Source organism: Eucyclogobius newberryi, unplaced genomic scaffold, assembly GCF_026437365.1.
Source record: "Eucyclogobius newberryi isolate DKJ021-1_F unplaced genomic scaffold, fEucNew1.0.hap1 SCAF_12, whole genome shotgun sequence".
NCBI classification, from domain to species: domain Eukaryota; kingdom Metazoa; phylum Chordata; class Actinopteri; order Gobiiformes; family Gobiidae; genus Eucyclogobius; species Eucyclogobius newberryi.
The window spans coordinates 15,947,418-15,975,144 of record NW_027315746.1 but is presented as its reverse complement, the minus strand read 5'-3'; the positions used below and the strand labels follow the sequence as shown (position 1 = coordinate 15,975,144).

The 27,727-nt window shown below is 40.3% G+C and overlaps 1 protein-coding gene across 1 annotated transcript in view; it reads left to right on the top strand.

The window, feature by feature from the left end:
- The window catches only part of ctnnd2b (catenin (cadherin-associated protein), delta 2b), a 149,650-nt gene that overhangs the window by 64,536 nt on the left and 57,387 nt on the right, over positions 1-27,727 (top strand). Inside the window, exons 4-11 of the mRNA XM_072440958.1 lie at positions 11,376-11,410; positions 13,273-13,389; positions 17,326-17,447; positions 20,854-20,978; positions 22,686-22,930; positions 23,831-23,962; positions 25,700-26,012; positions 27,513-27,569. Coding sequence (XP_072297059.1) covers positions 11,376-11,410; positions 13,273-13,389; positions 17,326-17,447; positions 20,854-20,978; positions 22,686-22,930; positions 23,831-23,962; positions 25,700-26,012; positions 27,513-27,569 — 1,146 coding nt within the window. The remainder of the gene's footprint in view (positions 1-11,375; positions 11,411-13,272; positions 13,390-17,325; positions 17,448-20,853; positions 20,979-22,685; positions 22,931-23,830; positions 23,963-25,699; positions 26,013-27,512; positions 27,570-27,727) is intronic.

The following is a 27,727-nucleotide window of genomic DNA, read 5'->3' as shown; positions in this document are numbered from 1 at the left end:
TTTTTCAATCCTTTAAGCCCTACTTGTTTATTCCCTGTTTGAGCCTAGTTTATTCTGATTTAGACTTGGATTTGGTCCCGTTCTAGTCCTGGTTTAACCCTCTCCCTGTCCACGTTTAGTTTCTGGTTTAGTCCTAATTTTAATGCAGTGTGTGTTTGTCCAAGTGTGAACGCACCTTATGTTGTCTTACATAAAAACAATAATTCGAATATTGTAATTTGCTTTTGAATTTAGTTTCAGAATAATTCCCTCAAAGCTAAATTCCAACAATTTGTTTCGTTTGACTGCTGTGTGTATTTTTAGCCTTTGAATTTCATATGTTTTTGCCCTGTGATAAGTTGAAGGCAGTGAGACCCAGTGAAGTCACCATATTTCAGCTTTTGTTTGCACCAGCTTGTGAAGTCATGATGTGCCACTTTCTGACAACGCGTCTGTTGTCTTAGAAAGTGTTACAGTTTTGATGGTGTTTGAAGACATTTTCAAATATTTGTACAGTATTGCTAGACAAGAACTGCAACGTTATTTCTGACATCTAGACGTATTGCCGTTTCTGACAGATCTTGAGTGATTGGCAGGATCGGTCATCGTTGGCAACTCGCTCTATTTATTAGCGACAACTGACACCTTCGGGGGCCGTGTGTCTCCGGAGTCTTCACAGACCGGTGGAGGGCAGGGACTGGCTGATCCCATGTGGCGATCCAGCATGTCGTCCTCCTGGCTCCTCATTTCACTTCTGGCCCGGAGTCAAAATGGCGGCTGCGCGCACTGACAGGCTGGGAAGTCAATCTGACCAATTTAGTGGGTCATGGGAGACTTCTGCTTCCTCGCCTAAGCATTTGTTGGGAGCATGCGGACAGGCTAACAGGAACAGAGCTGCGTCCCGCTGCGCTTTAATCACTCGCTTCAAACGGTCTCATGTTTGTCATCTGAGGACAGGAGGAAGGAAAATGACTCCCTGCTCCTTTCACCTTTTCTTTACATTTTACAGTTTATATCTCCTTCACCTTCAGCGTCCTAACTGGTTTGGCAACTCATGCTGAGCTTTTAAAAAATGACTTAGTCTGTCTTACATTTTATCAGTGGCAGACAGACTGAGCCGTGTAGACACTTTGGGCATTTTCCTGGTGATCGCAATCTGCTCCAGCCTCGCCAGCGGAATTTATTTTGAGCTTAATTTGATTCAAATAATGTCCCTATAGTACAGGAAGTGGACAGGTGTGCTGCAATGTCATCTCTATTATACACCAATATAGAAAGGGTAAATCTGTGCTATTGTGCAGAATTGGTGCGTGTCCGTAATTTTCTTTTTAGCATAACATTTGAATTTACCACTGAAATGGCACTCCCCTCTCACACTATAACCACTGTGATACATGCTTCAGATTACATGTTATCTAGTTTGTTTGTTGTATCTTACCCTATAAAATAAATAATATATATGAATTATAATACTTACCCATGTGAATTTCTACCCAACGCTTTACGCCTTTACTCCAGGTCTTGAGTGAGTGGGCGTCGGTGCATATGTGCTGCTCTCGTATCTAAGGGCCACATTTCACCTGCTCCATCTCAACTCTCACTTTTCTCAAACTCACACTTTGAGGAAACATTCATCATCCTCATTTTTTTTGCTATTTTTCAAATTCCCTGTTTTTCTACACATAGTGTTGAATAAGATACTCATAATTTCATAATAACATTTTCAAACTTTATGTCTGACTAAACTGGTTGGGGGCGAGCAGTCTGTAAAAAAACGTATGCAAATCACTGCACACCTGGAAAGGTTTGATCTGATGCAAAAACCTCAATATCTATTCAAACGACATTGCTGCTGTGCTGCTGTGCACAATTATAATGCAAAATAACTTTTTTGTGGAGTGGTTCAAAGTATTATGTTCAATTCAATCTTCTATTTAGCTATGCTATAGCTTTAACTATGTAGATTTATCTTTTTTTCAACAGAGTCTAATGCATTAAATTGATTAAATTACCCACAATTCAAAGATTGTGGGTAGAGGTAAAATCCTCTATTAAACACAAGCACCAACTAAAGTCCACTTGACAGGGAGTAAACCTTGATCCAGTAGCTTTATTCATCACAGTAACGTCCTGTTTTAATGCAAACCACACACAAAAAATATATGTAGATTTTTTTAACTATTCTCCAGAGGATTCTGAGATCTCCAACCCTGTTAGCGTTCACCTCTAATGGAATACGGCCAATTTAGATGGTATAAGATTAAAAAAAGCAACAGTTGTTCAGACAAAATACATAATTAGGTAAAAGACAAGTGACCCAGGAAGATAAAGGGAGTTTTTACAGCGCTCTTGGGCTCTACATCTGTGTAATTACAGCTGCACAATATCCATCCAGGTAAGTAATCTCTCCCTGGACTCGTGGATACGCAGCTGCATGTGCTAGCTAACTACAACAACAGGTTTTAAAGCCTGTGCTTCATTACGATAGTGCACGCAGCATGTCTGTGTTTTATGTTACCACTGCTGTGAGATGGGAGTTTTCTCCTACTGTTGACAATATGGCCCAGATTGGCTTGTTATTTCAGTCCAAAAGAACACGATGCAGTTTAATTAGTTGCTATTGTTAGTCTAATTTCAATCTATTGCCTCGGTAAAGTATACAGTATATTCTAATACTATATATTATGTACTATACTGATACTTTGTTAAATTCCACCATTAGTGTTTGAAGACACTGAAATCATCCACCTAATTTATTGTTTACTGTTTAATGCATAGAATTCTTTTTCATTTCAAAGATGATCCATTCATTCAATATGGCAGGAGAATGGCATTTGAAATGAAAACACAATTCACCATCTCAATATAACAGATGGACACTGGCAGTAATATATATATTGTTTATGTGACCTGGAGTTAGCCTTAGGTGTACTTCCTGCTTTCTCTGGGACTGTAGCGCTGAGTTATAGGTCTCTTTACAGCCATTTCACTTTGACACACTTCCCATCTTGTGTGGCACAATGGCAGTTTGGCTCTTACTCACATTATGTTTGGCTTTCCCTATGCTATACCTAAAAGCCGGACTCATATTTCTTAAATGTTCGCACAATTGGTAATGCATCCACAAGCTCATTTTGTTTTAGGATGCACAAAATGATGCATCCTAACACAAAAATATTGGTTTAACGTTTGCATTTTCCTGCCTCCTGGTAGCTGGTTGCCATTTTGATTTCTTTTTTAGCTGGATACTGACTGTACCTGACCTTTTTGGTTTATCATTGCTTGGAAGTGAAACAATGTCTACTCTAGTTTAGAAACCCCTATTTCTAGGTCAAATGTAAAAAGTAACTGACACATATTATGCAAACATTTTTTGGGTATTGTTCCTTCATCAAAAACATCAAAAACATATCCATTCACACTTGTTTGATGAATCCTGTATTGCAAGTCCTCTCTTCTTTGAGCGTCAGGGGCCAGCTGGGTTTGTTTATCCAGTCTTTGTAATTCCCTCTTCGGCCAGTTGATGAAGCTCTAACTCAATTCCAGATTTGGGATATGCGTAACTCAGAGGATGGCATGCGTGGAAAATTTTTTTTTTACAGTTCTAAATCATGATATTCCAAAGCAGATGTCCTCGAGCATGTTTAAAGGACAGTATTGCAACATATTTGTCTTTTAAAAAGATGTCTTTCTCGCTCTCTGCTGGACCCTGCTTCAGACTTATTGTTATGTAAAATGCACGCAGAGTCTAGACCAGTAGGGTGTAAATAAATTATGCAGTGGCTTAAATATGATGATTGATACATAGTTGTAAACTTGTTGCAGCGTTAAACGATTTGATGCAAAATAAAATACTTTGTCTTTGAATGTAAATTTGCATTCTGGAGTGCATTATTGGTCGATGGATTTCAAAATCTATTGTTCCTTTGTTGTACTTTGCTTCTATTATCCAACTCCTCTGTGCAAGGGGAGCATGCGGTCTTTGTGGTGTGCAGATAACACATAATATGCAGGGAATGGCAATAGCTGGATTATATGGATGGGGAGTGTGTTTGGATAAAATGATGTTTTTTGTACTAGCTCTGGCATCTGGTCTTTGAAATCTTCTTGATGGACTTTCTCTTTTGTTCATCTTTTGTTCTTGTCAGGCTGTTCTTTACACCAGTGATCCAGGTTATGTGGCCAGAGCAATGCCCTTATCAAAAAATCATTCCACAAATTACCCCAAATCACCCCAAATGTTCTCTTTGAGGTCGCCATGTACAACGGGACGTGATGATTGAAATTACACCATATTACTGTTCTATTTTAGTCTGATAAATATGTCCATAGCACCTTTTAACTTGATATAAATTAATTATCTAGATGTGAAGCCTTGTCCCATTTGTTGAAAATGGTCAAAAGGCTAATTGCAAATATAAGATGTTAAAAAGAATCCGAATATATTTCTGTTCATCCCCAATTTGTGCTATGAATGAAAATCCATCAATTATTATTTTGTTCAAATAATATAATAATTACAGCTTTAGTATTGTTACAATATAGTGACAAAGCTGCAAGGATTCAATTATTCACAGTTTTGTCAAATAGTTATTTCATTAGATGTGTTGGATGTGTTTGTTTTCCTGTGTTTCAAGAAACTGTTAATTAAAAGGTTTGAATTATGAGGCACAAAAGTCATCTAGAGTTGTATCTTCATTTTGCAGTTTAGCAAGAGAAAGTTCAAGAAAAACAAATGAAAGTATAGGCCTGTTACAATGACACATGAAATGCATATATTGCTCCACATTAACAATAATATTGAAACTACATTATGCCCATGTCACAATAACTATAAAGCAAGAATGTACAATATCCTTTAAAAACATGAGCTGCAATCTATGAAGGGCAGAATTAAACAGTAGGAAGTTATGTATCATTTGTCATAGAAGTACATATTTGACCCTCTGCAGCTCAAATATGATCATGGAACAAAAAATGACTAAACTTTTTCCACAAAGAATATGAACACATGAATATTGAGCCCCCAAAAGTATTCTTCCAGCTTTAATTTATTGATCGAGAAGTCGTTATAGTAATTATTGTGACAGGCCTAGTAAAGTGTGTCAAATACTAAGCTCCATGTTAGAAGACATTTCATGCTTGTGTTGTATTCAAGTTTTATGGCTCATTGATTGAGCTTTTACCCCCTGAGATGTGTTTCAAGATAAAGCCAATGCCGTGGTGGAGTTTTACAGTTTCAGCAACAGAGAGAATCTTCCCTAGTGACCAAATTGACAAGAAACTCACTTTGAAAACACTTTTATTTGTAATAGATTCTCAGAGATGCTTTCTAATGAGATTCTTCTTTGGCAAGGTCAGTTTGTGATCTTCAAAGAGTAGCTAAAGGCCTTTGGAGATAATCCAGCATTGTGTCAGTGCAGTCAAGCTGTAAACAGCATTGTCCTTTATTTAGGATTATGTTATTTAGGATTATGCAAATTGTCTAGGGCTGGGGAAACGGGATGTGACACTGACAGCATTATCCACTCATGAGCCATAACATTACGACCTCCGACAGGTGAAGGGTGAAAGAAGACATTGGTGAAACGCTTTTGCAAAATTGCCACTTATCGGCCGTGGTCAATATCAAAATTGGGTTATGGTCGGACTCAAGGCAAACTGCTGAACATCAAAGATAGATTTATTTGTGGTTTAAGGAGGCCAAATGGTCATGGTGTTATGAGCGCTCAGTGTATTACTCAGTGGACATATCTAGCCCACTAGCCACTGCGTTTCCAAAAAGGAAGTCAGCACGGCAGCGAAACAGCTCCTCCAGGTCTGGCTCTCATTCACTTTCTATTGAAACATCGGCCTGTCTTTCTCTGTAACTGCTGCTGTGAGACTTGTAATTCTGCCCTTAAAATGCTGGTGATTTTATTTCATTTTGTCTTTTTAAATCAAGTTAACTGACCTATCGGGTCTGATTAAAAAAAATAAAATAAATCCTTGGGTTAGCGCTGTGCAATTAATGGCACTGTATTCTATCAAGATTCAGTTGTTTCTAATTGTCATGAAATGGTTGTGTTTTTCTATTCGAGAGATTTATAACCAAAAGCATGTAAAAGTAAAAGCATGTTGTAGAAGCATTGTGCTAGTAGTAAGAATCCACCTTTGGAGTTTAGGTTCAAGAAATGTATTTTGAATGCTGTTTTTACTTGTTTTTTAAAAAGAAAACACCAAATTAAATACACAATTGTGATTTATCTTGGGAGGAAAAATATTCTGATTTATTTTTATTTATTTATTTATTTTATTTATTTTATTTATTTTATTTATTTTATTTATTTTATTTATTTTATTTATTTTATTTTATTTTATTTTATTTTATTTTATTTTATTTTATTTTATTTATTTATTTGTTTGTCATCCAGCCCAACTGTGTGTCATGGCAAACTAGACCCAGTACAAAGCTAATAGGATAACCAAATATCAATCCAGTTACACAGTCCTTGTTATTGTTTCTGCAGCATTTACCCCTGAATCATTGGATTTGAATCACTGTTGTTTATTGCTCAGAATTGTCCAGCTCTGTGCAGGTTTCTCTTTGGTTCAGTGGCTTTTCCTAACCCCCCTTCACAAGCACATACACATTTTGTCATTAGCGGTGATGAAGTGGTCGAACAGTGGCGTGACCTGCAGCATGCGGCTTTGATCGTCCTGTCAATTAGTTCAACCCTCGGCCCACTAATTACACTGCCACAGCTCATCGACGGTGCAAAGGGATTCAACGGGAAAACACTAACTCTGGCGTTTCTCTACTCCACAGCCAAGAGGTCAATAAGCTCATTCAAATAGCAGTGTGTTTCTTAGTATCTGGGGTTGATGAGGGCAGTCAAAAGCAATGTGAAAAGCAATCAGCGCAATACAGGAAATTTAATCATGACCTTAATATTTCGAGCCTGGCAAGACCGTTGTTGTGAAATGCATTTCTAATTCAATGATTTTGTGAAATTGTATGTAGCTCAAGTCTTTTTTTTTCTCTCCCTCTGGGCCTTTGAAATTCTGATGCAGTCCTTTTCCTATCCAAAAGCCCACTCTTAAGTGCTAATAAGATCTGGCCCAAGGGGAACTATATCCGATACGGACTAAAAGTTAAAAAGAGCCTTGTCGGGGTCTTCTAGCAAAAAACAATTCACCTGTTTCTGAGTTCATTAAAAAGGCCTTTTAACATAGACTTACAAACTAGAATTGAAGAGTTCTCAACAAACACTACAATAAATAAAACTGTCTTTTGAAGTGTGTGGTTCAAGTGGTTCAAGGTCCAATCCAAAACAAAGTACTTTACGAAACAAATGGCGAGTATCCATCTAAAACTACTTAGCCTTTGCAAAAACCTTATGTACACTCAAATTAGGGCTTATTAGTTTGCTAATCGATTAATCCAGCATTTAGTCTTACAATTAATTCATTAGTAGAACTGTTTGCCATAGTCCCAGTTGCATTTGACCCAATAAAGCCAAAGGGGAAACTTGTCGAGAGAAGGTTGAGCAGTCGCCCCCTTGTCCAGACTGGTGCGGATTGACCTGGAGCAGACAAAAGGAAATCCAGAAAGTCCACTAATGGTCTCGGAATAAAACCTGTCGTCATCCTGCATGTTCTCTTTGTTTCAACGACTTACAGTTCTAAAAGCATCCCGTCTTCCACTGAGAACAATGAGAAATGTTCAACATCTGAGACGACGCATCCGATCACATCCGATCATCATCATTCCTCCAACATCCCAGCTCTGAACCCACACACTCCAAGTTTAGCCTGTTTTTGCACAGACGACGCAAGATTCTTGTAGTGTTGCGTCTTGTGGAGGTAATAATGGTTGATGAATGAGGAGTCTGCTTCAGAAACAGAGGGTCCCATTAACATGTAGCGCTTGACTCCCTTTTGTAATCTGTCACACAGCACATAAACATACAGCACACGCACACACAACAGGGCTAATCAATGGCATGATTTAAGAGCATCTGTTCTGTGTCTGCATGAAGAAAAAGGTTTGGCTATGGATACTGTGGTTGTATAAAGATTGTAATAATGAATCTTTAGTACATTCACATACATGGTTTGGACAATGTTATACCAAGCAACTTATTTGCGTTAATACTTCTCCACGGTAGTATATTTTTGACAACGCATCAGGAATGTGTTAGAATGTGTCTGTAAATGTCTAGATTGAGGTTAAAGTATTGCCAAAAAAAGGGTCAAAGGACCATTAAATGAACCACAACGATGCAGAAATATCTCTTTATTCTTTTGGGCGATTAAACTAAACATTTCTGTCTCTATTTGAGCTCATTTTAATACTTTTACCTATAGACTCAATATTCTGATTTTGCATATCTACAAAACTATTGCGATACTGTCATTTTTTTGTATATATATCTCCCACCTCTATTGCATGATTTTCTCTATTGCCAGAATAGCCCCATGTCCTGTGATAAGTGGTGGTCGTCCAAAGGTGAGGGTGAGCGAGGATGTGGAGCCAAGTGAAGAAAGCTCTCATTCATTGCAGCCTCTTGATTCAAATGACCTAAAGAGCAAAACGACTTATCACTGAAACCCCAGGGCAATTTGAGCAAGAAGCACTTAACACTAGAGTGATATTCTTTTCCAGATAGTGAAAGATAGTTGTGGAAAAGGACTCTTGATGAATTGGACTTGGAGGTTCACAAAATATCTATATATAGCAGGGTTTACTTGATACACTACATATTGGGAGTTGTATAGTTGCCGTAGGGTTGAGCGTAATCCGGCAATATTATGTCAGTGCTACAGAAATGTGTTATAATTGTTTTAGTTGAGGTTTGAATATCTGTAGAATTAATCACAAAAGTGCAGAATTATCAAAATGATCAGCTCTTTTTGTTGTATTTGTGACCAGCCGTATGAAAACCAGTCACAAGTCTCCCCAGAGACATTTTGAGTTATTCACAGATTCTGAAAGTGTAAATTCAAAGCTATGCAATGATGTCTCAGTCATGCACATCTGATCATATTTGAGTAAGTTGAATATTATCAGATTAACTCTGAATTTCTCTTACTGAGAAAACTGCCTCTAAAGATTCTCACCTGAGTGAGCCCAGAGTCACAGGGGGGCTCATTTGCATCTCATCGAGATAAGCCCTCCCCCTGTCACACTGACAGCACCTTCCCCCTACAGCTGTCACTAAAGACTCAAGAGGAGTGTTGTTTTATTGATGTAGTGTCAGGACTTGAACTGGACTTGAATCAGAATTAGAAGTAACTATATTAAAATGGAAATACTTGGATTACAAAAGGCCCTGAATAGCATCAAAAAATCGGAATAGGGTTTATGGCCATTTGCCATTGCTCCGTCTCTGCTCCGGTGCCAGAGGCAAAAGTCCATCCATCCATCCATCTTCCGCTTTATCCGGGGCCGGGTCGCGGGGGCAGCAGTCTGAGCAGGGACTCCCAGACTTTCCTCTCCCCAGACACTTCCTCCAACTCCTCCGGGTGGATCCCGAGGCGTTCCCAGGCCAGCCGAGAGACATAGTCTCTCCAGCGTGTCCTGGGTCTTCCCCGGGGCCTCTTCCCGGTGGGACATGCGTGAAACAGCTCCCGAGGGAGGCGCCCAGGAGACATCCGGAACAGATGCCCGAGCCACCTCAGCTGGCTCCTCTCGACGTGGAGGAGCAGCGGCTCTACTCCGAGCTCCCCCCGTGTGGCCGAGCTCCTCACCTTATCTCTAAGGGAGCGCCCAGCCACCCGGCGGAGGAAACTCATTTCGACCGCTTCTTTCGGTCACTACCCAAAGCTCATGACCATAGGTGAGGTCAGGAACGTAGACCGACCGGTAAATTGAGAGCTTTGCCTTTCGACTCAGCTCTCTGTGTCTGGAGATCTGGTCGCCGAGGCCCCTGCCGTCGACTGCCGCCCAGATCTCTCTGCACCGGCCCCTTATGGATCCTCCTGCGGGTGGTGGGCCCACGGGAGGGCGGCCCCACGTCGCTCTTTCGGGCTGTGCCCGGCCAGGCCCCGTGGAGTAAGACCCGGCCACCAGGCGCTCGCCATCGAGCACCTATCCCAGGCCTGGCTCCAGGATGGGGCCCCGGTGACGCCGATCCGGGCGACGTAAACGGCCTTGTTCGTGAACTCATCATAAAGGGCTTATGAACCGCTCTTTGTCTGACCCGTCACCTAGGACCTGTTTGCCTTGGGAGACCCTACCAGGGGCTTGACGCCCCCGACAACATAGCTCCTGGGATCATTCGGGCACTCAAACCCCTCCACCACGTTAAGGTGTCGGTTCAAGGAGAGGTGAAAGTGACGAGGCTTAAGTGACGAAAATCACGAAACCACCTTAAAACACAGCGTTAAAGCAATACTTTAGAGTAAAAGTAACTCAGTTCCGTTGCAATGCAGTCCAGGGACTCATAAGCTCTGAAGAAAGTCTGGAGAAATGAATAATGTCTCAGAGGAGAACACTTGCCCCCCGCGCGGAGCATGAAAACTACCCATTTTTAACGGCTTAATGTGTACTTTTAAGGTAACGAATACTGTTATCTGAAGCACGGAGGGGCTCCTTTATAACTTTAACTTTCACATAATGCAAAAAAAGAAAATCACAAATTTGGGTAAAAAAAAGCTACAACCCTGTTTTTCTCTGTTTGGTCCGGGCCGACTTGTGGCGGTTTTTCGGGTGGCGAGTCACTTCTTTTTTTTTTTTAATTATGCATTCAAATCTTCAAAACAACATTCACAATATTATCTAAATTTTGATATATTATACACCTCTGAATTGCATGTACTGTTGCTTTGAATAATCATGTTGCTCTGATTTATTTATAATCACATTATTAATACAGTTAAAGAAAAATTCATTATTTTATACAACACCCTTGTGTTGTTGGTTTTCCAGTTATATATAATACTATGTAACCAAGGCCATCTCTAATGTGTTTTCCGTTCTAGTCCTTGAGTTCCAGGAAGCCCATTCAAACTTAACAATGAGGCCCTCCATACCGTAGCTTCAACAAAAGTTACTATATAGCTGACTGAATAGATGTGCCTATGTGACTCATAGATCGGCAGTGCGAATGCTTTAATTGTATATTATCTTTAACCTTTCAGACTATTTTCTATTTTGCAGCTGTCAGAATTCTCACTATGCTTTCTCTAATGTGTTTGCTATACAATTGTGTCACTTTGCCCAAGGCCTCTGCATACTTCAGCTAATGCAATAATCACTTGGAGAAGCTGTTTCTCTGTCAGCTTTGGTGTTTCTTGTGCAAAACTGAATTATAAACTCATATTTGAAACACACTTCAGTTTTCCTGTTACAGCTGCAAATATAATCAGTGACTTTATATTCTAACATTTGTCTTTTCCTCTGTCTTTTACAGCTCTGCAGAGGAGAAATTCAGATGGAATAACCAAGGTAACTGTCTGTTTTCCTCCCACACTTAAGTCGAATTTTGAAAGTCATTGTTAAGCAACCACCTTCTATTTAAAAGTACTACTACTGCTGTAAATTGTCTCTAAATAAGTTTAAAGAGTTGGGTATTAAAGGCCGCACTGGCAAAAGAAATACATAAATGTGCTTGTCTTGCAATCAGAAGCCTTTGGGATCAACTGTGGCTCGAAAAAACAACTGTTGTAGCATTTGTTTCTGTAGTCTTGGATTTATATCTTCTAAGAATGGTACACCATATTTGCATTTATTAATCCACATATTTCCTGTTCAAGTCTTAGTTAAAGTATAGAAGAGGTACAAGTAACTCCACCTGTTTAAGTACTAATTACGAATACATAACAAGTGAAAAAAGGTCATACTCGATTTGAAATTGAGGAAAAAATTATATCATTTTCAATAGAACAATTACAAAACATACATTTTGTATACAATATATACACAAAATAATGGTAGTTTATCTTGTAGTGCCATGTGGTCTTAAACTAATTAGTAGTAGTAGTTGTAGTAGTACTAGCAGTTCAGGTATGGACCAAGACTATTCTAAAGCTATTCAGGAAGTCGTATGAATGTGCTTTTATCAGTATTACTTGTTGATTTTTTGACAGTATTTGCACATATTTATGAACATCTTTTGTAAACAGATGGTAAGTGTTTACCATGTAGAGGAACCCAAGACCCAATAAGCGCCCGCTCTTTGAACCATTTAAAAGTCAAATGAAGTCACCTCTTTGCGTCTGACAGTTTCTTTTGACAGTCTTTTAGTCGGCTCTATGAACACCAGCGCTCATGCATGACACTGGGCTCTCCTTCCCTCTCTCCTCTGTGTCATTCATGTCGTGATGTAGCCCGGCTCGGGAGTAGATTGATTATCCTGGTGCAAAGTTGGTGACCTCTGCCAACAATGAAGTGCCTAATACAAAAAGCTCATAGTGAAGTCTGGCTGGTGACAACTGTGCTTACCCATCTGCTAAGGCCTACTCAACAGAAAAAATTCATTCTGTCACCAAAAGTGGAAAGTCCCATCAGGGATTTTGATCTACGAATCGTTAAGAAGCTATCACTCCGGCTCTGGACAGGTTTAAAATTGAGTTTGGGCTGGGGTGGCGTGAGGGTCAGTAAATTTACCTCAGCGCCAGGAAAGGAGATGGAAATGTTTCAGCCATAGCATCAGTATCAGTCTCCAGAAGTGTCACTGGAGGTCAATAACTTATCCAACTAAATCCACTTAGAAAGCGCACACATTACCATTTCTTCTCTGCCAGCACAGGATTAATGTTACTCTTTCTGGCTCATTTTTATAGAGTAGTTATTTGGTAACTTAACTTTAGTAACTGAGTCGTTGTAGAAAAAGATTCAGTTGTAGTCGTCTGGACTCAGCTTTTAGAAAAACAATACTTTGGTAACTGAGCAAAAATGCAACACTTAATAGTAACAAATAAGGCCTTATAATACTCTGAAATCAAACAGAATTAAAGGTGTTTTCTGTTTCCACAAGGACTGTAAGACCTCCGTCAATCCAAATTTGTATTTGTCGACAAATGTGTTTATTTGGATTATAAGGATTCACATGGATTTACACAGCAAAAACAAGAATGCATAAGTTAGTTTGCATTTTGGGAGTGAATTGTGAATCTGCCTTTTACTTATAAATACTGTTTACTGCTACGGTTCAGTATAAATATTGCAGTTGGCGACCTGTGAGTGCAGTTTGGGTCAGATACATTGTCAGATTCTGAAAAGTGTTCTCCCCACATTTTTCCATTTTCATTCATAAGCCTTTACAATTTGGCCTGATATTAACCAGTTACATTTGTGCGTGCTTGTAGATGGACAGAAGGACATAGAGGAGGAGCTCACGACCGGCCTGGAGCTGGTGGACTCTTGTATCCGGTCACTTCAGGAATCAGGAATTCTGGACTCACAGGACGCTTGTACAGGAGACAGTAAGTCATTAAACTTAACTCATTATTTCGCTGTCAGCCAATAATGAAAATGCCAATAGTCTAGATGCCTTTATTCGAGCAATATTAAAAACCCTTTATGGTATTTAGTCTGGAATTAAAACATTTCTCGACTGAATAGGTAATAAAATAGTTACAGTAGAAAACTAAATTTGAGTTATTACACCTTTTTGGCTTGAAGACTTTATTGGACAGGCCAGTAAGTGGTGTGAAGAGCAGAGAGAGACAAATGGACCAGGAACTGATCTCACAACGCAAAGGTCGCCTTCGCCTTTGTCTGAACCACTCTTGGCATCTCTCTGGTTCAGTCTGATCATATTTCAGCTGGTCCCAGGATGATACCTGTGTGTGCTGCTCTGTGGACCCCCGTGGGACGGAGGAGCTGTCAGAAACATGAGGGGTTTTGATATTCTAATCCTCCCCGACCGAGGAGTCAGCCGCCCTGCTGTTCAAGTGCTCACGGAGGCACTGGAGACATGCACAACACCGTACAGGCAACAACCAGTGTACAGACCCACACACATGCAGTTGTAGATATGGTTATTTGTTGTGTGTAACTTAAAGGTGCTATATGTACGTGGGAGGTTTGCCACCCGCTAGTTGCTTTTGAGAGAATGTTCCGCAGTGTGATATTTAACGTCTTTATTTAAATCAATCGCTGGCATTTTAGTGCTGGAAAATACCGTGATACTGTTGAACATTCCAGTCAAAGAAAAAACATTGAAACAAGCTGGTAGCATCCACCATAAAAGTGACATTTATACTTGATCATTAGTCATTAGGCTAAATGGCAGTAATGGAAGTTAAAATTTGATTGACCACCAACTTATCCATGGGCTTCAAAGATGTGCCACTGCAAACCAAGAATTGTTAACACTCACATTGAACTAAGCATGTTTTGGTACAAAAGCTTGTCACTAAATCCATTCTACACAATACGTCTTCATCACACTCTCAAAAATAGACCTTTTAAAAGTTACATCGATCTCCTTCAAAACAGCAGCAATAAAAACTCTCGTCACGTTCTAAAGTCAAGGACTCTTCCACTGAAGCGATTAATAGAATGAATTTGCTTGTAAAGGTAATAAATACGAATAATAAAATAACGTTTCTATTGTCAGCGATCTTGCAAGAAGGAAAAAAGCTTTCAGTTGATATCTAAAAATAGACATTCATGAAATATTTAAAGGTGTTAATAGAAATGCTGGTCACGACGCAGAACAAAAGCCACTCGCTATTTTTAGACCTGTACAAGTTAAAAGGAGCACTATGTCGGGCGTATTCACATTACTAATACTAACAAAAATATAGTTTGTTGAGAATAAAACTACCAGCTTCCACATTATTGGATCTACAGTATCTCATACGAATGTGGCCCCTGGCCTTTGTGTTTGCTATAGGATATTTATGAGACACTTAAAACCCCATATGAAGTACTTTTGAAGTGGGTTGACTGATATGCACAAGACTGTCCCCCATCTTTGTACACAAACATGAAAGTTAATAGGTGAAAGTGCCACTGTAGCATTTTGTGTGTGCACTTACCTAGATGGTCCTGACCTAGTAAACCTATCCAGCACACTTAGCTTAATATCATGGCAATGAATAATACAACATGACCAGTTACAGTCCCCCAACAGTGATTTACTATGACATACTTGCATATCTTCTTTCTAAACATCTCTATTACTGCTAAAGCTGCCGGTTAAATCTTTCTTGTGTTATTTTCCCTTCTCATCTTTTGTCATTGTAGTTCTTTTTAATTTATTGTTGCAGTCTGAATCTTTGAGCGTTACCGGCAAAACTATAGTGATATGAGAGGAGACGGAAAGGACAGCGTTTGCAGACGGCGGACAGTATTAGACGTCCTCTGAGACGACGACACAATTTGTAACTCCATCCGGTGTCGATACACTGCAGTGATGTTATTTTTCTTTGCACAAAGTTGATGGGAGGCTCAGCAGCACTTTTAAATAAGGCATGAGGCTACGGCGCTCGATATAGTCGGATGTTTTTGCTGCTGACGGCACAAAAATCTCAGCAAGGACATTGGGTTTTCAACAACAAACAAGTTCATGTATCGAGATAACTTAACCAATATGGGCTTGCATCAAAACTTGAGAGCTAATCACCGGTTTGCGCCTCTGCCAAACAACAAGGAGCTAATGGTTTATTGTGTGTATTGTTTGCATGTGGTGCTTGTGTATGCATAGGTGTTTGCCGCTTCAGATTCCCCTGAAAGCATTAGCATATGGCGTGATTAAGAATTCTCTTGATTTAATGCTGCGCTATGTAGTAACAGTCTGCTTGTCTCCATGGAGATGTTGCGCGGAACGCCTGCAATACTCAAAAGTATATCAATAACTCACAAAACGCAAAAATAATTTATATTTGCGTAAGAAAAGCAAATAATAAATGCAACTTTAGTTTTGTTTCCATCTAAGGGTGCAAGCACATATGGTCGCCCTGGTTATGGTAGCCACTTGTCTGTTCTGTGTCGTGACACCACTAATCCTGCAGAGGGCGCACAGTGCAAAGTGTGCTTGGTTTCGCTTGGCTAGAAACGCCGTATTTTAGTATTGGGTCAATTTGAATGTAACAGATACAGACCATGCTGAAAGCTGTGTGAAGCGCAGCTCAGATTGGCCTCGCAGCGCAGCGGAGGAGGCTGTGGTGGGCCTGCAGAGCTCTGTAGTTATTCCATTGGGAATCTATTTTCACCTCTGCAGGCTTGTTTCCTACACAAATGGCTAGTTATCGTGTGAAGTCGTGGTCTCGCGAGTGCAGCTTTCAAAGTCTGTGACCGCAGCGGCGCAGCAGGGAGTTGCATTCTGTTGGAATACCCCACTTACGCCACTGTCAAAGTTGCTCTGTGTGAAGTCTGAGCGAGGCGTAATTGTTGCAAAAAATGTTGGTTTCTCTAGTTAATCTATTTTAAACATTTCCACACCTTGAAAACTGCACCGCCAAACTCCCCTTTTCTTTCTCTTCTTGAGGCTCTTTAAGAACACATTGGAGGGGGAAAAAATCTCTGTGTTCTCTTTAAATTCAGGATAAACCAAAAACAAGGAACAGGCTATATTTGTATGCAATGTCTGATATTCATTGTGACATGTTTGTATCATTCTCTGTTGTTACCACTGAATTTTAAAAAATGTGGTGGGAAAAGAAGGAAATGAAGGAATAAAGTGAAATGGATACAGTAACAGACAGACCCAGAGAGAGTATGAAGGGAAAGCAGTGAAGAAATGTTTTGAAATTGAGACCAAGAACACAGTGAGACATAAGGGTCAGGGAGCATTAGACAAGACTGGAATAACATAGTGGCTAAAAAGCAAATGGCTGTCTCTTAAAACAAGGCCACGGAATTGCATTTTTACTTCCTTTCAAGCCCTTTATCCATCTCTCCAAGGCTATTAAAGAATCATGTTTTTGTCACATTCATTGTCTCTAGAAAAGAAAAAAAATTGTAGGAAATTGTATAATCTACTTTGCCATTAATTGAAGTTTAATTGAGATTCAGTCATCTCTAATTGTCAATGATCTGCTTGGGTTTTCAATCGAGCGGTCTGCGGCCAGAGTTCAGAAGAAGAAATTGTGTTGAATGCAGTGTTTATGCTCATGAAATTCCAACTGAATTCCATTTTATTAGCTTAAAATCCACAATTGTTTGAATGTTTGAAATTGTCAACTAAATATCAGAACTGAAGAAATGTCTTGTGATATGAATTTGGTAGATTACAGTTTTATATTGGACAGATGGCATAATTACCACACAGAATTTAAAGAAAACAAATTGGGATTGGGAACAAAATTGATTTTTTATTAAATTTATGTTTCTGACAAAAACAAGAGTTGAAACCCTCTAGACGTGACTGTTTCTTGAGGCTTGTGTTTCTCTTCTCTGTGCTTCTCTAGGACAAGGTCTTCTGTCACAAAGTGCTCTGCAGCTCAACAACCAGGACTCGTATGCAGCCGCGGGTTACCATAGCAACCAAGCCATGGCGCTGGGGGAATCATTCGCCGTCCGCTACAATCAGGTATGCACAGAAACACAGGTGAAAAATGTGCCTTTTTACAAACAGGGTTCTTTTGTCACAAGCTTGTTTTTCGGGTGATTTCAAACATGCTGGTTTTCTTTGTAACACAGAGTAGAGAGTAAGAATAATCAACACAAACCTTTCCTCATAATATCATCAATTCATGTTCCTCATGTAATTATTACTTATCACAAAACAAGTAGCACCATATTTTCTTCTAGGTTCTATACGTTTTATAGTTGCGTCTGTCCTTGATTTCTCTCTGAGAGTGAGCTTCCTGCTAAAGCGCCCCTAGAAGTCGTTAACCTGTGTAGGGTCTCAAACTACATGTATTCAGTTATGATTAAGGGAGATTTCTTAGCAGAAACGAGACAAGACGGGGCACCAGGGTAAAACCCATAGAGCTATAAGATACGGTCCTTAATCGCGCTCGTTAAAAAGGTCTGAAGGGTGTTTCACGATTCAGGGACTTACACATAGTCTATTCAAACAAACAATAGTCAATTACTCTTTCGTGTAGTTTATTTATCCAAAGGGCAATCAAAAACACCGGAGCAGAAATGTACACAGGTAAATCACAGGTGATGTTATATCAGATTTGACAGCAGATTTCATGCAGATAATGTTAAACCAGGGTTTTGCCTTTGATAATCAAACGTGTCTATGCTAATCTATATCAAAAAGGGGGAAAGTGAGAAGCTAAAAGGGAGGAGGAACAGCTGAGCTCTACCCAAATCACGCCACAAAAGAACCGCACACTGAACTCGGCTTACGGTTTGTAGAGACTCGGTCCGGCTGGTCCTTGTCCGCGGACGAGGTCCGTAGCGAGGCGTCGCGTGGAGCGGTGTGGCGGCGAAGGTTCGTGAAGCGGGCGGCGGCCGTGGAGCGGTGTGCTGGCCGTGGAGCGGTGTGCTGGCCGTGGAGCGGTGTGCTGGCCGTGGAGCGAGGAAGGCAGCGGCGGCTGTGAGGTCCTTGGCGCCGGTGGCAACGGAGGCGATATCCGAGAGTTCCTTAGCGGTAGAACGCTTTAGCGGCGTGTTAGCTCCTCACGCGGCCTTTACTCAGATGAGAGCGTAGCGCTGATCCACGTAAACGGCGTAGATTAATTCAAAAAGAAAAGAAACGAAGTAGCAAAGAAAGTCTCTGTCCGGTTTAGCGCTTAAGCTTAGTTCCAGGTGGTTCCAGGTGGTTTCAGGTGGTTTCAGAGTCCAGGGCTGGCATGGCCTTGTCGACCACGTGACGGACGGATTTTTGTTGAGACAAAGGAAAAAGTGAAAAGCTTGTCCGTGGAGACGGCTTCCAAGAGAAAAGACAAAGGGGATGAGAAGAGAAGAGAAGAGAAGAGGAAGAGCAAGAGAGTGTTTATAGCTTGGAGCGTCCTTTTGATACCTGGCCCGCAGGGCATGCTGGGAGCGAAAGGGGCGGGCGCTACTGCGCAGATTTCCCGTTTAACATTTCCTGGCCGAGAAAATAAAGCTAGAGTAACGTAAATAATGGCAAAACATTTAAACCCTGTTTTAACATTTACACGTTAAACACTTTTGGGCAGTTTGTACACATTATTTCTTGAGGTAGATACATTTTACATCTTCTTTCACCTGTGACGGGCACTTGAGTTAAAGCATTGGGAATATAAACCTTAAACAGTGGAAAAATACGTAACACAAGGTGAAACATGCGGTGTATGGAGTTGGTTCAGACGAACATTCATGGCATAATCACATAAAACGTGGTTTTCATTGGGGCATCCTCCTGAAAGTCACTGGGGAGAAGGTCTGTTATCACAAAAAGTCACAGCAGCTCCCTGCGGTGAGGGAGAGAGGGAGAACGAACACCCCCAATGTTCAAAGAGAGATTTTCTGTTATCTGGCCGTGGAATGTCCATCCCCATTCCCCTACACCTGTAAAAATCTATAAACTAGCTGCATCTTATTCCGCCCCACCCATTATTGCCTATTTTTTGCCATAGAACAGCACTTCTATGTCCAAAAAAACCCCTTCACTTGATTTAACTAAGCAAATACAGTAGGCCCGAGCCTCCTACTGGATAAATGATGCATGGGTGATGATCTTTCAGCTGCAATGCAGTATTTAAACCCAACTGATGCAGTGAGTGGCTTCCCCCTGGCTGAAACAACTATGTGGGAAGACAAAACCCGTGGTCATGGAAAAGATGTCAATATGTTTGAGAAGGACAAGCAGGATCTAAGCGACTACAGATCTGAACCCCCTATAGTCTGTGTAGAACGAGGTCGGCAGCCCTATGTTAACTAATACAACCAGAGGAGTATTAGGTCGGATGGTGCGACTTCTGGAATAAAGTGAATAGGCCGCAGGGTTCAAAGAGCATGGAAAAAAGTAGCAGTACATTCGAAAACACTTATACCTTTGTGGCACTGATTGGATTCTTTCTCTGGTCTGATATTATGGCAAAGAATAGCCTTGGTCTTATCAGTTTTTATACTCTATGCTGTAATTGCCCAGAATGTCACTTTCCCTTAAGATTCTTAACCCTCAAAAAATAGAACAAAGGCAGAAAACCAATTTAACCAATTTAACTTTGCATTTTTCAAAAGGCCTTTCAACCTGTCTGAGTCTATATCCCCTCTAGTTTCAAGTTTAGCGTGTAAAGGATCATTAAAGTCCATTTCAAGGAGTTCAACTTTAGGGGTAAAACTGATACTTCTTGTCCATAGTGTCAGCGTTAAAAAGTGCTCATCTCACAGACACATTTCAAGATCATCTAGCGTTCATATTTCCCAGCGTTGCTTTTATGACGACTCAGATCACTCCTCATTGTTGATCAGGAGTTGGGTCTCTCCGGTTACACGCTCCAGGGAGAGTCACTCCTCCGTCTCTCAAAAATGACATGAATGGAACAAGCAGATTATGTTTAAGAGCAGTGATATTTGACTTTTCCCTACTTTGGCAGCATATGTTTGTAGGATTTCTCACATTACTTAGCTGTGTCCTCAGACATGAGCTTTATTGTCCCCGTAGGGAAAAGTGTCTTCTTCATTTTACTCATTACATATTGAGTTTAATGATTACAGCTGTAACATTGATTCAACCTTAATGACATTAGATGTTGTGTTTGTTGATATATTTTTTTACTGGGGTGGCACTAGGACTGGCCCAAGTCTTTATGGCGATTTTGAGAATGTAATACTTAAACTTAAACACTTAAATTTAAAATGTTTGGTGATGTTTTTTTTAATGTTTTTTTAAATAACAACAGTTAAAAAAAAAAAAAATGGCATTATGTGTAAAAATTAAACATAACTGGTAAATTACCCACAATATTCTGCTTCTGCTACGTTACATAGTGCATCTTTAATAATATTCCAGGTTGAGTAGTGTTTTTTTTTTAGCTATTATCTTATTATCTTAACTTTTTCTCTTACAGACGATGGCATCTCCAAATAAGCTCCAGCGTCTGGGCTCGGTCTCCGGAGACATGCCCAGTTACGCCACACTACAGCGAGTGTCCTCACCCAAACAGTCCCCCAGCCGGCTCGCCAAATCCTACAGGTGCCGTTCTATTTCGCGTAATAACAGTCAAATGGATTTATAATGGCCTCATTGTTAGGAATACGTTTCACCGGAAAATCACTGACAATGACGCCGCAAAGATGCAACAGCGGGACGTCAATACATTTGTTGATCAATTGAAGAAAATAGATGTACCTGTATCTGGGATTTCTTTTGATACACTTTCATGTCTGCTGGCTATTTTCCTTTTCATCACAACCATGCTGGTATATAACCTTTATAATCATGATAAAAAGACGTGCATGTGAACAAGGGTAGCCATATGGACTTTCTCAAGCTACATACTTCTTTGTAGTTCTGTCAATATTACGCGTTGGTGCAAGACATTCAAAGTATGATGGTTGGAAAGCAATGAAACACAGCACAGAGCGCAGACACACATAGGAAGATTTAATTATTTTAAGTAGTAGTAGTATAATTTATTTCTTTTGTCTCAATACATGTTGTACTTTCATGTTTCCGTCGCTGTTTCTGTCGGTTATAGTTTGGTGAGATGATCATAACGGCCTTAAAGCCACTTAGAGACTGGACATTGAGAGAGTTAAGGAGCACTTTGCTGTCTTAATGGTCCAGGTCCATTATGTTGGGCAATCACATGGGACACATTCAAAAGTAATGGCTGGGTGATGCTTTTGTAAACAGAGATACGGGTCAAACTTAAATTTATAACTGTCTGGACCCACCTGTGCTATAAAGGAGGCTGGGTATGAGGCATGGTCCACTGGGCTTTGAGTGCAGAACCTAATTATAACCCCAATAATATTAGTGTGACCTATTTTTTACAGAGCTCTCTTCTATCTTTTATAATTTGTCTGACAAAGATCTTATGCTGTTGTACATTTCCTTTTTCTAATAACTAGTGCATGAATCAACTACCACGTGAAGTACTTTTCTACATCCCTGGCCATTCATTTTTGTGGGGGGAAAATTAAGTTTGGCCAATCTCGAGTGTTGCATTAATTTTTTCTATGCTTTAGGCCATAGTTATTTTACTTGGTTTACGGATCCGCCGCACATAGATTATTGATTTCTATAATATAAATAAAATAAATCTTTTTTTTTTTAATAAACTACCGCCGACAAGGCAAAATAGCTTCAAATGAAATATAAAAAGCGGTATTGAAGCAATTTTTCGTCAAAATCCTGTGTGAGTCTGTGACGGAGCCTGTGCACCGCCCCGGGAGAGCATGAGAAGACACGCGCGCCCGTCTCTATCTACTGTGTGCAGCGCAAACTACTTTATATCGCAAATACACATTTTAAACCCGTTTACCACATTTTCTCTAGCGCGTTTTGCTGTGACTAAGGCTGTAAACTTAGAAGCATCAGTTCTACCAAAGCAAAACACGCTAAATCTACTGTTACACTCACCTGCGCGCCGCGTCCCCCCCCCCTCCTCCCGTGGTGCCTTTTGGGAAAACCCAGAAGAAAAAATATTTTGAAATTGAAATTATATTTATATTTCGCCCGCCTGTTCAATACATTTCATTCAAAAATCCGTAAACCAAGTAATAAAATAACTGCGGCCTTAGTGTAACGTACCGGTATGCATCTGACATCGTGATTTGTTCCACATTATTCTATTTAATACTTTTTAAGTAGTAGATTTGCTTTGCTTTATAGAGAAATAATTAGTCAAATAATATCATCATATATCCTCATACTGACTGTCTTTGTGTCTCGCAGCACGTCCTCTCCGATCAACATGGTCGCGTCAGGGGCTGCCAGTGCATCCTCTCCTCTGGCCATGGGAGGCTCCGCAGGGGGGAACCACAGCTCGTCGCCCCTGCACCAGCTCAGCTCCGTCGTGGGAAGCTACGCCACGCTGTCCCCCAACAAACGCATGCTGCATCACATCGGAGCAGAAACCTATAAGGTCTCCCACGAGCTGTACGCCAATGCCACCCTAAAGAGGCCGGGGAGCCTCACAGGTAGAGGTCAATGCAAAACCTTATTACTCTATCAATGTTTGTGCTGTGTTGTGGTTTGAAGTGAGGTGCCGTCTACTTTTGTCTTATTTATTCGACATATATACACAGATCAAGTGGCATTGTGGTCCTGTTGACTCGTAGGTTACAGGTAGATAGTGAATATGTTCTCAAAGAAGGTCTGAAGGTTTGCCCTGGAGCTGAGCGGCCATGACAGCACACAAGGAAACATGAGCAATTAATGGACGTTAACACATTACACTACAACCTCGAACAGGCAGGCGGTCGTTATGTTCTGCCTGGTCTGTGTTCATTTATGTATTTTTAGCTCAAATGAGTACGTTCTAGTGTCATCTTTTGAATCAGTCTTCATGAACAGTAAGGTCACATGAGCCCTGTTTTCATTCAGAATAATTGGTCGGCATTGCCATAACACGGAGGAAAACAACTTTCCACAGATTTGATGAAATTGGCTCGAGGTTTTGATCTGAAATTTATTAGATTGCAACTCTTCTCATGCATTTTTAAACAGCTGGGAACGAATGGGACTCCAATCAGGCTTTCGAACTTGCTGAAAAGTTAAATCTGTCATTTTTGCATTACTGTGTTGAGTTATTCTGACAACAAATGGAATGATTCTACTCATTACAAATATCCAATCTGTCTGCACAATGTTCTGGTAGTAATATTTCATGTGCGACGCTGCAAACACACATGTAATATCACAATAACTGCCCCTCAAAGGGAAGTAATTCTCATTCTTTTTATTTACTATAACCGATTACATTTTAATTTAATTTCTGTTCCTCTGTGTGACATGTTCCACTCAAACGCTGATGTCTTGAGTACGCCATGTATTTCTCATCAGATCTTTAAACTCTGCTGATTGTCTTTGCCCTCCAGGCTCCCGGGGCTCGTACAGCTCCCAGCACAGTCACCTGGGCTCCGAGCTCAGACCTCTGCAGTCTCCAGAGCACCACATCGACCCCATCTACGAGGACCGAGTCTACACCAAGTCCAACCTTAGAGGCCAAGGTGAGCACCGCGGGGATCACAGGCCGGTCAGAGTCAAGTCCAGAGACGGAGGGACTCTTTGTTCAAAGATTTATGTTCAAATACTGTACAGGCGGCGAAAGTCAATATGCGAGTACAGGTGGGCGGAGTGGCCGAGTGTGGTTAAGAGGAAGAAAAGGGTTACTAAATGTGGAAATGATATATCAAAGAAGAGAAAAAGATCTGTAGGTACGTTGATAACCCATTTTCTTAAAGTTGACATGACACATATCGCTATAAAACTACACTTTCAGAATCAGGTTTATTGCTATTGTCAATGAACAAAATTCACACACAAAACAATAAAACAATGAATACGTTATAACAATAAGCTTTCAGATAAAAAAATAAGAATCAAAATAAAAAAATAGGCTTTATATGTACACAATCTCTTTGAAGTGCAATATTCAGAGTTCCTTCAGTAAATACAACTAAATGTTAGCATACATACATAAATATAGTGTAAAATGTAGGACTTCTGAGGACTCATTCTTTGCTATAAAATAAAACCACTGCTGAAATAACTTGAGTAATTATCAAACAGATTTCATTATATATAACTTATGACTTGCGGCAGACATCTGAGAGTTTCCAGTTTTAGATTGACATAAAAAGACATTACTCTGGCGCAGGGAGTGAGACAGAGATGACGCAGCGTACTTCAAAGGCAGGTATTTTGAATAATGCCATCTTATGTCAAAGCTGCTCAGGATATACAAACACTACTTGGAAAAATACTCGCTCCATCTGATCATGTGCGGGGGGGGGGGGGGGGGGGGGGGGGGGGGCGCGTTTTACTGTATCAGGTTGAGCAGATCCAATTGGGGTCTCACTGGTAATTTGTTTCCCAGTCACAGTCTGTTAACTAATTCATTTCAAAGATGGGAATTAATCTCAATTAATCTCATGGGCGTTAGTATGGGGGGGTGCTCTGATGGAAGCAAATCAGCCGTGTCCTAAAATGCCGTGGAATTGTTTGGCGGCCACAACAACACTAAAGAATAGACTGTAAAATATAAACAGGTGGAATAGAGGAACTACCAGTGGGTTTTGCAGTGCGATTCTGTAATTAAAAACTGACTTACATATATTTTAGTTGGTTATGTTCACTATTAGATTACAAATAAAGCAATTCAATCATTTTTTTATTATGATAAAGGTCACTCTGATGTCATTTTTACAGTTTTACATCGGCCATTGTAGAGAATTATCTTTTAACAGAATATAATGCTATGTTGTGTCTATCTAATGTTAATTTTATTGGATAATAAATTACTTGTTGCCATCTTAAGAGCAATGTATTTGCATTGTACAGCATGGCTTACACGTGGGGCTTTGACGTTTCTGCATGAATGTTATACTATGGAAGCTGATTTAAAAGCTGTGATGACAATGTGGGCAAATATTGAAACGTCTTCTGAAAATAAATACTTACTTTACTTGTTTATTTTGTCAGAAAAGCCACTCAATGTTTCATCACTGCTTGTTAAATATCATGGCATTATAATCCAGTTTCCATAACAGACAAGCGTTGCAATATTAAGTATATTATGGTGAGATAATGTTCCAATGTTATCTGGCCTGTGAAAATATTGATATATATTACAACCTTGCTTTTTTCTTTTTGCCTCTTCCCCATCTTGTTTGCTTTGGTCTTTTGCTGGTGCTCCTTGTCTAATTCCTTGTCGGTGGCCCGTGTCGTTACTGTTCGATCTCCAGACCCTGTAGTGAACCACTTGTACCAGGAAGTCCTGAGTTATTTGCTTTCTCCTTACACTCCCTCTTTAGCCCCGCCCTCTCCCGGTGTTGACCCAATCCCCTTGCAGCGAACCGGGAGTCAGAGCACCACGGGCACCTTTCAGAGAGCCAGCTTCACCACAGTGGGAGGGGCGTCCGACTATGGCAACCCGTACCGCACGCTGCAGTTCTGCCCCTCCACAGAGTCGCCCTACAGTAAATCGGGACCAGCGCTGCCCCCGGAGCCGGCCCTGGGACGCTCTCCATCTGTGGACAGTATTCAAAAAGACCCCAGGTAAGTAGTCAGCTTTACTAACAATCCGCTATGGCTCGTGATGAAGCTTGTGTTCTGCTCCCTTTCCACATCCACTCAACGTACTGAGGGCCAGATTCACCAAAACATGATCCAAAAACATGTGCAAGTATGTAATATAAGTCATTTTTTATAATAGTGGGTGCTACAGGTCTGTTTTTGAAATTTTAGTGATGAAATGATAAAACTGAAGTTGAAGTTGCACATTTGACCTCATATTTCTTAGCACATCAACAGATTTAGATAGTTTTTAAGTGCAGCTGCTGAATCTGGGCTTTAGTATGTAGAACACATCACATCTTTCACTGTTTTCTCTGGTTTGCCTGGCGCAGAGACCTGTTCTCAGTCCTGTATGAATTCTGTACACCTCGCAGTCCAATTTTAAAGTTTGGTATTGCCGTTAAGAGCGGAGGTCCAGTCTGTCAGTGCCAATCAGTCACAAAGTGCAGCAGGCCAGCACAGCTCAGGTGGAGGCTGCATGACTGTTCAGATAATGACGGATACACAGATATGTGTGTGTGTGGGATGGAGAACATGAAGATAAAAGGGTATATATACAACTACACCATTAGAGTAATGATCTCTTCTCACTCGTTTGGCGCAGGATAAAGTTTGAAATCTCCACCTGTGTCCTGGATTTACCAACTTGCATTCTGACGAACTATAGTCAAACAAACCCGGCAGCTCGGCTGAATAACAAAGTCATTGTATAAATAATGATGTTGTTATCAATCTAAAACATATCAGAAAAAAAAAAAACAGTTTTAGTTTCCATGAATACCTCGCTCATTGTCTAGTGTTTATTTCTCTGTGCTCTCCTGCACATCACACATCGTTTGTTTGTTTGTTTGTTTGTTTGTTTGTTTGTTGGTTGGTTTTGTAGACAGACATCACATCTGCATTGCTCTTTCAGTGACTGACTTGATATGCATGGCCTTTTGCTCTCCTTCATGACATGAAGCCAGTGTTGAGACATCTGCAGCTTGAATGCTGATGACAATAGCTAAAGAGAGGGTCTAACATTGTACTTTATATGTCTAGTGTCACCACGCCTCAGCTAAAACCCACATCAAATGATAATGTTAGGAATTTATTCCACATGAATTTGGCACAATGTATCAAACTTACCATGCAGTACACCCAACTTCTTTTGGCACAGTTTAAGAATGCAGACCAAGTGGTCTTCCACTGGGAGTCATAGGGCTCCATCTGCTCTCTTCTCCTTTATTTCTGTGCTGTTGTATGTCTTACATCAGTCTTTTAGAACGACCCTCTCTTTAACTCATTATCACCCCGAGCATGTGCCCATCCCACTTGTCACTGCCTGAGAACCAAATGTTGAGAGAGAAAGATGATGGCTATATTTATTTCTATTTACAATTTTTATTTTTTTTTTACTATTATTACTATTATTAAGCATCTTTTGAAAGACAGCCAACCTATACCTCTCTCTTGTTTCTCTCTGCCTGTCCCCCTTGATAGGTACGACCCCGAATTCCTTGTGTGGAATCAAAATCAAGCCGAGCAAAGAATGACAAAGTAATTCCAACTATTTATTATTATTATTATTGTACATATTTTGTCTCTATATATTTTACATTATGTCATTCACAGTAAGTTTCCATCTACTTTATCAAACACTGTCACTACTAGAGGCATGGCATTTCCCATTTGTATTGTGGTCACACATTTACTTT